This window comes from Poecilia reticulata, chromosome 8 (assembly GCF_904066995.2).
Source record: "Poecilia reticulata chromosome 8, P_reticulata-male-v2, whole genome shotgun sequence".
NCBI lineage: Eukaryota > Metazoa > Chordata > Actinopteri > Cyprinodontiformes > Poeciliidae > Poecilia > Poecilia reticulata.
In genome coordinates, this window is record NC_088837.1 from 19,617,895 (window position 1) to 19,631,169 (window position 13,275).

Consider the following 13,275-nt stretch of genomic DNA (forward strand, 5'->3'; position numbering starts at 1 on the left):
GGTTTGATTGCTGCAATGCCCAGAACAATTCTTCTATGGACTATTGAGAAGGGTATAAACAAGTTCTGACATATCACTTTTTATTGGAATGTAAATAAAAAAATAAATAAATATCTTTTACTACCCCTTCTAAAATGCTTTCTTATGATTTCATTCTAATTCCAATACCTCTATTTCCATCACACACTCCTTGGTTGAAAGAAAATTATTTTACAACAAAATCTGCCATGTAAATAAGATCAATTTTGAGCTTCAATATAATTTTTTTACAACTTAAGCCAGCTTTAAGATTATTTGTAACGTTTTCTCTGAGCTGTTTGGTGTGTCTCTTGGTCCTTACTGTTGCTAGCTAATGACAGCACGTGTGTGCTAACTTTGAAACTGAAGGAAAGCATTTGGAAGTAATGTATCCTTTTCCTTTCACTTCTCAATAATGGGACACTTTTGTTGACCTGTCACATAAATTCCTTCTAAAAACTTTGAAGATTGTGTTTGTAATAAAACAAAACAGAAGCGTTAAATAGACATCAATGGCTACATAAGCTGTAGACGAATTAGTTTGCCAGAGGAAGCTGTAATTTCTTCAGACACCTGTGTCGCTAATAGATGTAAGGGATATGTGGCCCCTTTAAAACAATGTTTAGTCATTAGCCTCAGGAGGGATTTGAATATTTAAAATACCTGTGAAATTAGATTTAACTACTGTATCCAGAGCTGCAGCCTGCGGCTCTCTTATCATGCTCTGAGACATGAAGACTCTTGTACATTCCCCTGCTCATTCTGACCCACTCGTACTACACCCTCAAAATATAAAGCTGCGGTTCCTGCTGCTTCCAAATCCATCAAAGCATCCAAACCACTTTCTCTGATTCTCCATACTGTGTAAGTCTGCATATAATGAGGGAGAATCCTTGAATCCTGACTTTAAAGTCCTGTTCCCCGTATAGCCTGACACTGAGGTAGGAAAAAAAAATGCTGTCTTTCTGAGTTAGTTGGTTTAAGGTTTGGATTTAGAAAGACTGAATATTCAAATGTGTGTTTTGATAATTTCTGTGGGTGTGTTGGCGATTGGTTCGTGTCACAAGCTGTATGCATAAATAACCAACCGAAGGCGGTGCAAACTGGTGACTTAAACCGTGAAAAGGGTGGCTTTGTGAAGAAAAGTCTCTACAAGTTCTATGAAAAAGATCAAACATTTAAACCTATTCACTGCTGAGAGAAGGTTTCATATAGTTTGTTTTCCATAAGCCAGAAGCAGCAATTACAGTTGAGATGCCAAGTTATTCTTTCTTATCTTGCAGAATCCATCTTTTAAAGATCATAATTTCCCTTGGCCCATTTGTCTTCTATTATCTTTCCGTGCCCATCCACTTTCTCTCTTTTAACCAGGTAAAAGCTTTTGATCAGACCCTCGATCATTCCTTGGATCTTTAAGTGGAGCTGGGATCTCGCTGGCCGGGGTCACTGGTCTTATCAATTCAGATAGCAGGCTGTCTTTTCAGTCAGGCACTTAATTATTCAGTGGATCAAAAAAGCCCTGCAACATGTTCTTCGTCTCTGAGTGTCCACATTAATCCAGCGTTAGATTCAGAGTCAAATGCAGATGTTTCTGTATTGCATTGAAGCGTTTATTTTTTTCACCAACCTTTTTTACATTTGTGTTTTAAATTACGCTGCCGTTGCGTGGGCCCTCATACATTGTTTTGCTTGTCACCGTTGTTGTCTTCCAGCTTATGTAGAAATGTATTCATTGTGAATGTTGAGAATACAAAAAGAATAACCTGTTCCCATTTCATTTTCTTTTCTTATATTCCTACCCACACAACTTCTTCTACTTCTGGTGCTTTTAAGATAGGGCTTTTTCATACATTGTTGCAGCCCGGCTCTATAGAGTGCAGTTTGAAAAGTTTTTAGGGTAGAAATCAAAACACGTTTTATAAAGAAATATTCCTTTTTTGGCACAACAGAGTTAATTGTGCTGAGTGTTTACAAAGTTGCTATCCCAACCTATATTTTGGCACAAGAGCTTCTTTTTTTTTGCACAGTAATAATTGCTGTGCAAAAACACAAACGTGATTACAGTTCTTTCAGGCTTTTGTTTTGTAGAAAACAGACATTCTGGATGTGAAACACCTCAGCGCTGCTATTGTTGTTATTCCCCCAGAGGCACAGAGGCTTAGACAAACTCCTGAAGAGTGAAATGGAACAACAAAACACATAATGGGCTGACTAGCGGGATTTCTCCATTATTGCATTTAAAACATTGGCAGACTTGACAACTTCAAAAAGACAAACATATTTAAAAAACTCATCACTCTGGTCCTTCGAACAAGGTCTTATACGTTTAGTTTTTTCCATTTTCAAACCTTATCTTTCCTATGATACACACACACCAGTTCAATAAGAATATATGTGAAAATTTATATGAGAAATAATTTGGTTATTGTAAATTTTTTTGGTACGCTTGAAAAGTGCAACATTACAAGCAGACGGTGCTCAACAGAGGGTGAAGAAAGAGTCAAACATATATTATTATTTCTTGATTGTACATTTGCAATCAATGTTCAATCAAATCAAAATTATATTATTAGTGTCTTCTCCAGTACTTCCTTTGTCTCCTTTAATGGAGACAAATTCTCACAACAGTGATAGAAAGTAGGGGAACGAGACCGCTAAATACTGTGGCCTCAGCAAGAAAAATCTCACAAAGCAACTAAAACAGTCGGCATTCTTCATGCCAATAGGTACACTTATACGCCCATGGCTTGGCCCCTTAAGCATAGAGATCAGTGTCCCAACTTGGGAGAACGACACATACCCCAAAGTATGTATGAGTGTTTCAGGCTGCCGTTCAAATTCAAAATGTATCTTCTATGCTTTCAAAAAGAAGCCCTGGTAACATGTTTGGAAGTGAGGATGTTGAAGAGCAGAAAGAGGAGGAAGAAAAAACAAGAGCAACTATTCACATGCCATAAAATCATATAAAATCATCTCATATAAACGATTAATGGCAAAAAAACCCCAAAAAATAACAGGCTTCTTTTCCTCAGCAGTGATTCACTTACAGCAATCAGTATTTGACAAACAAATTCAGAATTCTTTCCAAATTATTTCTTCTGTCTGTTGAATATTTAAGCAGAACTCCTCTCAAACAGTGCATAGTACCTCATGCAGAAACCCTCCATTTTATCATGTTACTGTTAAGTCCTATCTAAAAGTCCTAATGTCGTTTCCGTCTCCGCAGTAAGGCGGAAACTGGTAGTGTAGGTGCAGAAACTTCACATGTAAACAGCCAGATAAGAACAGCCATCATTGCTTTCACATTTCAGTTAGTTTTTTTACATTTTCCCACTCCACTATCCAGCGATGTTCAAACTGGTTTTACCTGGTGATGAATGGCTGCCTAACCAAGGCAGAATCTGAGAGAAGGAGCCTATCAGTTGATAGTATGTGCATCATTTTGCTTTGTCAGCTTTTTACTGTCATGCTGCGGACACTCCAGCACATTAACAAGCCATAACACACAGCCACGGCTTTCCTCACTATTGTAATCAGACCCTTGAGTAAGGTCCTTGTTAGCTGATGCACAATAAGCTCCAGTTTAATGAAGTGTAAACCAGATAGGAGTGAGCTCTAAGCGGGAGTTTAGATGAATATGACCGCCAGCCTTGGAGAGCAAGGCAGAACTCAATCCTAATGTTGTTAGCCAGGAGGTCATTCCTTTCTGTCTCACCCTTTGCTCAGTTTATCAGCACTTCATAATGTGAAGGATGTAAGGGCAGAGTGTTAAAAGTGAGGATCACCCTTAAGTGCGAGAACTCTTCGAGCGTGAATAAAGTGAGAAGTGGGTTGAAAATCAGTACGCTGTTTGAGTTCTACTTTTCTGGAGTTATCACAGACCTGCTCCGACTAACAGACTTACTCTATGTGTCGGTTTATCCTTTATGTGGAAAACGTCTGTCTTTTTCCTTTGTACATTACCGGTCTAATTGCAACTTTTGCCTTGAGAAATCTTCCTCTGCTGCTCACTCGTTTAGCTATTCCTGTTGCTGCTGACAAGCATTTGATGTGTAGGAGGTCAGCTTTCTTTAGCCTTATTTTACACTTTTAATTTAACCAGAATTGCAAAATTGATTTTTTTTCCCCCCGCTAATCACTGACTGTAATTTGCAATTTAATTTTGCTGTGAAAATGCATAATCATCATCATTCATTCCAGCAGGTTATTGGAAGACAAACAGCATTCATATCCCACCATCCCATATGTTAACTTGTTTGAATCCATTATGATGCATATATAATGCATTACCTTCTGGTAACCCAGAGAAAGTGCTATCATGCCTTGATAGCTTTTTCCATTGCCATATGAACTAGACCTGATGTGTTTGCTTGCACATCTGTGCACAAACACACAAATTAACCCTTCACGTGTTTCTCTTTTAGCCAACGCTGGGGCCTGTTATCCTAAGCAAGGTAACTCACCGGGCGAATGGCTCCCTGCTTTTTTGTCCCCTCCTAAGTTCATCGCTATTCCAGTCACATATTTTATGTGTAACCATCTTCTTCCGTCTGTCTTTGTTCTCTTCCTGTCTGATTTCCACCTTGGGCTGCATTGCCTGTCAGATTGAGCACTGATAAAAAGGCCACGTGCTGTCAGAGTGATGGGAGTCCTTAAAATGGACAGAAGGAACAGAGAGATAGTGAGAACATGTAAAGAAAGTGTCAGCGGGTGACGGGTTTCTGAGGGAATGATGGGGAGAAGTTGCTGAGAAAAGTAAGACAGAGTAATGATAGAAATGATGTACCTGTTCCTACATGTTCCCACCTGACTTTCAATCACTTTAATGTCAATATATTTCGTTTTGACTGTTTTCTAAATAAAAAAATGAGAGTCACTTAAAGACAAACTGGCATATCAGAACGGAATAACTTCCAAAACAAATTCAGCTAGAGCCCCTGCCTTTGATCTATTGCAGAAGCACTTTACTTTTCTCATTTTTCTTCCCCCCTAGAACTTGAAATCAATAATTCTGCAAGAAACTGCTCTGTCCTGGTGGCAAATAGTCTAACATCCCACCCCATTTCTCTCTCTTTCTCTCTCCTGTCCCCTATGTGCCGTTTTTCCCTCTCTGCTCCCCTCTGCTTCACTTGTTTCCACCTGTGTGTGTCTGCTGTGTGTCTGTATGTCTCCACCCTGAAATGTTCCTGGATGCGGATTTGGGTGGCAATTTGCCTCTCATCCGTACGCGTTCCGCCCTCCTTCCTCTTACCTCTTTTTTTCCTTTTCCTCATCCCTCCTTCTCCTTCTCCACCTTCTCCATCCTCATCCTTTAGATCCTGAGCGTGGCGGCAGTCACATGATCTCCACAGATGACCTGGAGTATCCACGAGAGTACAGGACGCTGGGGAACAGCGGCCGGCGTTTCTCCAATGTCGGCTTGGTGCACACATCTGAGCACCGCCACACTGTCAGCGCCGCACAGAGTCTGGAGGCCCTGACCAACTTGCATAAGGCTGACATGGAACGGAAGAGGGACGCCTTCATGGATCACCTGAAGAGCAAATACCAACAGCAGCAGCAGCAACAGCAGCAGCAGCAGCAGCAGCTGCAGCATTCCCACCACAGCCCCCACCACAACCCACCATCACCCTCACCATCCCATGCCAGCATGAGGGGCTCCTCGGATCGGTCTGCTAGAGAACAGGTAATAATATTTGTTACATATTTTTACTGACGCCCTGAGATATGTTTTTTTATAATTGTGTTAACTTGTGACTTAAGGCAGATGCAAAAGTGTCTGCAATTCCATTTATTTCCTGATGCAGTATTGTCAGCCTTTTAGCTGTTTGTGAATTATATCACTGTTAGGCTAACAATAGTCCATTCTAAAGCACACAAAACAGACTTGTACTGGAGAATTAAAGCAGCTGTTTTTAGTTGTCCAGAGTCAAGTGTCAGATCATGGTTCTAATCTAGGGAGTATCAGGTTGACGGTATCAAAGTCCCTAACTTAAAGGGAATATCTTATGCAAAATTCACATTTGGCATATTTTTATACTTTCACTTGGGTTTCTACTGCTTCTAAAAACAGCCCAAATGCTTAAAAAAAACCCAGCTGGTTTATGACAATAAGTTAAAAACCAGGTTTTTGAAATTACAAGTTTCAAAAACCTTCTGTATGTAAAGTCACAAATCAGCAAGCACTGCCTCTCACCTAGCAACTCCAGCAAAGCAAAGCAACCCCAGCGAAGCCCAGCCTATAGCAACCCAAGCTGAGCTCCAGGACATTTGGTTAGCTGGTTTTACTGCTGTGTGCGCGCTACGATGGCTGGTGGAAAAGATAAGTGTTTTGTTGTTGATTTATTATTCAGAAATCACTTGCTGCATTCTTGTTGGTTGTGCTGGAGGCTCTACTTCTGCTTTTCAAATATAGACTGTTGTGTAATTGTGCATTTGCCTTCAGCCATTTTCACAGTCAAGTGTAAACATTGGCAGAACTGAGCAGACTAAATCTCATTATCTAAGAATAATTTTGTGCATAAAATGTAATGAACATGCTTTGTATAGCTCATAGACCTATCCTAACCAGATCAAGGAAGCCTAATAGGTCACCTTTAACAAACATACCATGTTATTGTTGTTCTAAATTTGACTTTGCCAGCCACACCCTAGTCAGTGTTTAGGAACTGCAGTACTTTTCCTGTTCATGACCTTTTCCTAACCATCTTTGCAATGATTCTTACTGCTGAAACAGAGACTGTGTTTGGTGCTGCATCTTTCTGGCTCTCTTTGCCACACTTTGTTCACTACCAGTGTAGAGCAAGCTGCACAGAATGTAACCGTGACACTGAAAAAAATATTTTTGGATATTTAAAGTGTCTAAAGGGACATTTTGAACATGACCAAGAACAGCTATTTTATTTACCCTGACAGTTTTTTGCAAGAATTTTCACTCTGTAGTCCAACACAGGACTATTATTTGGCAGATACGGAGCAGGCAACTCCTCGCTCTACAGCAGTGGCAAGTAAGGTCTTACTAAGATGCTGCAAGTAGGAAAAGACAGATGATTCTATTACAGTGACTACATTTTATGGCTTATTTAGATTCACTACAAATTTGATAGAATAAGTTAACTGTAACAAAGTTTAAAGGGATTTGGTCAAAGCAAATTTACCATGTTCTCTGTTGAGGCACAAGATGAGAAAACTCACTACGGGATTGGAACCGGACTATTATCACTTCAAAGGGAATTTGTAATACTCGCAGATATTTCATAAATAAGACACAGAGAGACATCTTGTGATCAGTAGTGCCTCCTTCTTCTCTCCAATTGTGATGTTCAGACCAAAAAGCTTTATTTTGGTTTCATCGCATCAGAGAGTTTTGTGTCTTTGGGTCCAGTAATCTTTAAGTTGTGCTTCTGCCAACTTCAAGCAAGTTTCCATCTCCATATGACCACTGTAATGTTAAGTACTGGTTAGTGGAGTCCATAAGCAAAGTGCAGGCAATAACCTTCTGGTGATATTCCTATCTACAAAAAGTGTCTGCCTAAGAGGTTTTTTATATTTCCAAATAATGGAGATCAAATTCCATCCTCTAAAAATGTTTTATGTCCTTCACCAGATATGTGTTTTGAAACAATCAAGTCTCAGGGGTCTAAAAACGGTTTCTTTAGCTTTATTGCTTGGTGTTTTCTATTCCAAATCAAGTCCAGTCAGCTGAACTCACCACAGATCGACTTAAAGTTGCAGAAAGTTGTGAAGTATGATCAGTACAAAAAAAGATTACGGCTGTGAAGAAAGTGCTTTTGTTATATCACCTTTGTTATTATTCTATTTAATGAATTTACATAAAAGGTAAATTTTTTGTTGCCCCGGGTTGGTTAGTGTAGATACTTCAGCTCTACAGTTATTATTGGCGATTTCTATACTGTTGACATTTTGTATTTATTTTTCTGTGCATTAAAGACACTTAGATTGTTTTCACACTTGATAGTTTGGCAAACTTGATTCAACTGGGGACAAAAATTGCACCATTTGTAACATTTTTAGCTTGAGTGGTTCGCTTTCACACCGCACTGTGTCAACATATTTACCAAATCACCTGTGGTGCCGCTGGACCAAGAGCCACTAAAGGAAATATGATTACCTCTAAAGGAGACATGACCACAATTTCCTTCTTCATGAAATGTAAACATAAATGGAGTACTGTCAGATTTTAGCGATTGTAGAACTTCTTGTTTGACTTTGGCAAAGGAGCACAAAACATTTCTCCTGCTAGTACTAGATTAGCGAGATTGTTTTGGTTGTATTTAAACAGATTGCCCTGCACTATATCCTTCTTCATTTGGTCAGCTTTTCATTCACATATGCATCCGAACCACACCACACCAGAGTTCACTTCAACCGAAGCTAGACCTCTGTGATGTCATTCACATCTCCCCAAATAAATTGGACTTCCTAGGCAAACAAACTAGATTTTGGTTAAAGCAAACTTAACAGGGTTGATGTGAATGCACCCTTAGTTTTTATGATACATTGCAAGGATTTTTATGTTGTATCTGTCTGGAGCTCAAGTATTGGCTAATTTCTGCTTGGCAGATCCAGCAAAGTGTTACCTTGGGGGACAAAACTGGATCCCGTGAGGTGAAGGAAGACATATTTAAGCATTTAAATGATTTTTGCCCCTTTGAAGTGTAGCTTATGTTTGTACCAGTTTCACAGTTTCCGTACCTGGAGCAAACATGCAAAGGGCATGTAAGCGCTGCTGCTGTATGTAAATTTGGGAAAATTCAGGCGTAATGACGTGACAGAAAAGCACACGTGGGAAGAGGAGAGAGAGAATGAAAGGGATTGAGAGAGAGAGTTGGGTGGGTGAACGACAGGTGGAGTCCCGGTTGCCTTGGGAACCACTCCCATATAAGGCACGAAGGGATATCGTATTGCAAAGGTCAGGTTGTGTGGAGAAGAAAGAATGGGACAATAATGAAGACAGAAATGAATGACGAGTGGAGGGACAGCACGGTGAGCAGACGGATCCTGAAGTGACAGGGCATTTTCACTGCACCAGGGAGGGAGCAGCAGACTCCAGGATTCCTTGTCATTTCTCTCGTAGAGGGAAGCCAGAAGGGGGCGGGGGTTCGTGGTCGCAGTCAAGCCGTCCACTGACCAATTAACCAGCACCAGCAGGACCCTACCGCCCATCTGTGAAGGAGTTAATCGGCTGGTGTTGTAATGAATTAAATAAAAAAGAGTTCCCGCCGCATGTGCAATTGTAGAGCGAGACGGGGAAAGAGAGGGACTTGAATGAGGAAGAGGGAGATTTGTAAGAGAAGCAGAGGGAGGGAGAGACGAGCAACAGAAAAAAAAAATGCGCTGAAGATTTTCTACACCTGATGGACAGTCTGGGGTGACTGGAGTCTTGGACAGGCACAGGTGCTCTGCAGGTGAGATTTAACTGGGAGCGGGAAGCTGTTGCAGAGAAGTGTGTATGTGAGCGTGTGTGTGGGATAAGAATGTGCCAGCTGGGATTAGATTCCACGCCTGTTATGTTTGTTGTGGTTGTTGTAGTGACAGAGTGCATATGCCTCAGCAGGCAGAAACCCACAGCAGACGAAAGCTGAGGGGACGATAGTAAAAGCTGTGCACAAAGCTTTTCGTGTCTCCCTTCGAGCGTGGGGTTGATTTTCTGTACAGATATTATCTGTTTTTCTAGAATGGGTAGCGAAAGCTGCTTTTGTGTTGCAACTAAACTGGACCAGAGGATGATTTAGGGTGCATGAGTAAGAATGAGTTAGATGGAGGGGAGGGGGGGTGCAGAGAAGATGACGACATGAGAAAGAGTGGAGGAGGGAAGGGAGGGAGTAAAGAGTCTGCTTTACATGCAGGTCAGGTAACGCAGCGCGCCACTCTTTGAGGCTACGTTTCTCCGCTGGACTCCACTTGCACGTGTCTGTGTGAGTGTTTAATTGTGCAGATGATTCTCACATTTCTGAAGTGAGAGTTGCATTTGACCCCTCAGTTCTAAGTTTAATCTGACATCTTAAATAGACTGCAGTAATTATCTGCTTAAGGCATAAAGTGACATAAGAAGCTGCTTGTAGATTTGCAGCAAAGCATAGAATAAGTTGTTAAATGTACTCTTAAGACAGAAAATGTTCTTTAATTGCATGGTTGTCAGGGGTAACATAATCAAATAAACCCTCTCCAGTTTGCTTTTTGTAGTATTTACAACTCAAAGTCCAAGCTGTGTTTATCTGCCTCTGTCAGCAAAGCGGGCAGAAAGGATTAGATATGTTTACCTTAGCATCACAAGTGCACGTTATTAATGCAACAGACGCTGCCAAAGACAGATGCACAAAACCACAAATTTCTTCTCTGTCATTAAAGCTGGACTTATTTTGTCTTGCGGGTAAGAACAAAATCATTCTTCTTAGTGTCATAACAAATTAATTGCTTTTATTTACAACATTGAAATGATGCCCGCAGATGATGAAACTTTCTGGTTATGTTCAGTATAACCGGATAGTCAAGGCTAGTTTACTTTTACTCTGGAGAGACCTCATGATTAGCTCGTCCCTGACACAGACCCATTATCAATGACACGTTAACCCCTAACGCAACCTCTCCTCAGAGAACATGATATTATTAACAAATTCATCCAACCAGTGGGTTTAAAAATAGCTTATTTACACTTGTTGAACCAATGCTTGAGGAGTGTAAAAAATAATTTTTTTTATTTAACAACAGCAACCAAAAACATTTGAAAAACACAAACAGCACAGATGGCAGGAGTATAGGCTTTTTTTCACAGTGTTACATTAAAGCGTTGTCTTTCATTCTAGCTGCTATGACGTTTGTCAAGAGTCATTTATATGCTAAAGGAGAAAGAAGCGTGGGTTGAAATTTTTATGTGTCTTTTTTTTCTTTTGGCATATGTCTGAGCCTACATGTTCACATACCTCTAATACTAAAGTACTATATAAAGAACAACTGGATTTCTCAGTTAATCAGCCATTATCTGCTGCGTCTTTGTTTCCAGGTTGTTGAAGGTCTTACTATTGCTGTAACATAATTTTCAAAGCTCTGGCTCTTTTCCAGAAGACTTATTTTATAAAACAGCGTATATGAATGCAGCAACTGACTGAGAAAACTCACAAAAGAAGCAGCTTGACAGATAAACCTCGATGTCAAAGTAAGCTTAATTACAAAGAACATATATATGGAGGGGCTATTTAATGCTAAAATTAACACATTAATCAGAGTAAAACAAGATTTATATTTGAAAAGTGCATTGAAGTTGATATTTACTTTTTTTTTTTTTTGCTTTACTGCATCGAAAATGTTGGAATATTCTGTTTGATACTGTCCAACTGTTTTCTGCAAAACATCAACTAATACTGAGTTTTAATAAATTACGTACACCTCTGAATTACCAAGCATATTCTCAGCATAAGCATATATTTAATTTATGATTATGTGTATATATATATACACATAATCTTAAAGCTCCAGTAGTTGTTTTTAGTTATGATAGTTATGACTATCATAACTAAAAACATGCCTGTCACTTTTTTTAATCCTAGCTCAGGTAATTTTGACTTTAAAGAAGAGAAGCTGAATTGGGTGAATATTGCCTGCAGAGAAGAATAAAAGTGGAGTTGGAATTACAATTGAGATTTGTGAACTCTGCTCCATCTTTAGTACTGCATATTGTCAACTTGAGATATTGTTTGGCCAGCAGTGACTATGGGGTAATTATGGCTTATTTTAAGTCTTGTTACCTTAGGCCTTTTATGAATATGTTAGCACTTTTTCTGCAATGTCCAAACAGCAGGAAGGGAAAATGTGCAGATGTTTGCTACGTTATTCAGTGTTGCAAATTAGCAGGTCAGCTTTGGAGGTTGTGATGAAAAGTGAGCAGCAGGTGGAAGGAGATTGGAAGAAACCAGAGAGCAAGAAGGGGACAAAATGGTTGTTTGCCAGTGGTGAAATCTGGGAGAAAAGCCAACGTTGCAAGGAGAGAATGGACTGCTGATTTTATTTAATATTGCTCTTTTCATTTCATTTATAATAGCACAATCTCATGTCAGGTTTTCAGTAACCTGATGCCTGAAAACGGAGCCATTACCTCCATTATTGACCAGTCAGTGCTTGTGTTTTCCATATACGCTTTAAATTTACCTGTCAGCAATATACAGTAAATCCTTACAGAAGGCAGGATAAAAAATAAAATAAATCAGCAAGTTACATGATTGTTGTTACATTTCAACTAATGTTTTTAAAGTTTGCATTTTCTTGCATTTATTATGTATGATTCTTGAGAGAGTAATTTCTTTATCTTTCTCGTGTTTCTTTCTTTTGTTCTTCATGAAACACCACAGCAACAGCCCAACTACTGGAGCTTTAAGGTTAGTGCTCCTTGTCTAAGTGTGTTTGTCATTCTTCTGTCTGTTTTGTGTGTGTTTACGTCTGTGGCATCTTGTCCACCCCCAAACTCACTTAATGTCCCTCCTGCTGCTCTTTTTTCACACCCTTCTTACTCCTGCAACATCTTTTCACTTTTTTGGACAGAGCTTGTGTGTGGTTGTGGCTTTTGTGGTGACAGAAATGTCAAGGGTGAAAACAGCTTAATCTTCTTCATGTCAATTTAATTTGAATACCTTCATGAACTCATGACACCTCCGTTAGTTAGCATTACTGGCTGGAAACATTTGACCGGCTTGTTGTATTATACTGGCAATGAAGTACAGCTATCAAATGAGTCTTTGTGGAGTGGTTTTTGATGAGCAGAAATTCAACAGAGGAAAAAGCTGAAAGAATAAAACAAAAGCATCAGATTTCAAAATATTCAAAATCCAAAACTGCGTCGAAAAACAGTGTTTTAGTTGATAAACAGCTAAGAATTTGATATTTTTCACCTGACTGATGATTAGATCTGAAGTATAATATAATAGCAAACTAATAAAAACAATTACTGTACTTATTTTGTATTATTTTATATTGTAAATTAAATGCTACTATTATGTAGTAGCATTTAATTTGTCGATAAAATCTGATCGTTTTCTGGTATTTGGTTTAATTATTTCAATGCTACTCAACCATAAAATGTAGTTTTAGCAGCCTACTTTCCCTGACATTGTAAATTGCTGTTTCCTTTACCCCACAATGTTACTTTAAATTTGTGTATTTGTGTGATTATTCAGAAAACAGTAAGATCTATATACTGATATCAAAGGTGCTTCTGCAGAGATAGATTTTACCATGAAAGCATCA

The 13,275-nt window shown here is 39.2% G+C and overlaps 1 protein-coding gene across 1 annotated transcript in view; it reads left to right on the top strand.

Moving 5' to 3' along the window:
- The window catches only part of srcin1a (SRC kinase signaling inhibitor 1a), a 108,648-nt gene that overhangs the window by 54,541 nt on the left and 40,832 nt on the right, over nt 1-13,275 (top strand). The window contains exons 2-4 of the mRNA XM_081610458.1: nt 4,443-4,472; nt 5,334-5,704; nt 12,384-12,410. Of these exons, the coding sequence (XP_081466584.1) occupies nt 4,443-4,472; nt 5,334-5,704; nt 12,384-12,410 (428 nt within the window). The remainder of the gene's footprint in view (nt 1-4,442; nt 4,473-5,333; nt 5,705-12,383; nt 12,411-13,275) is intronic.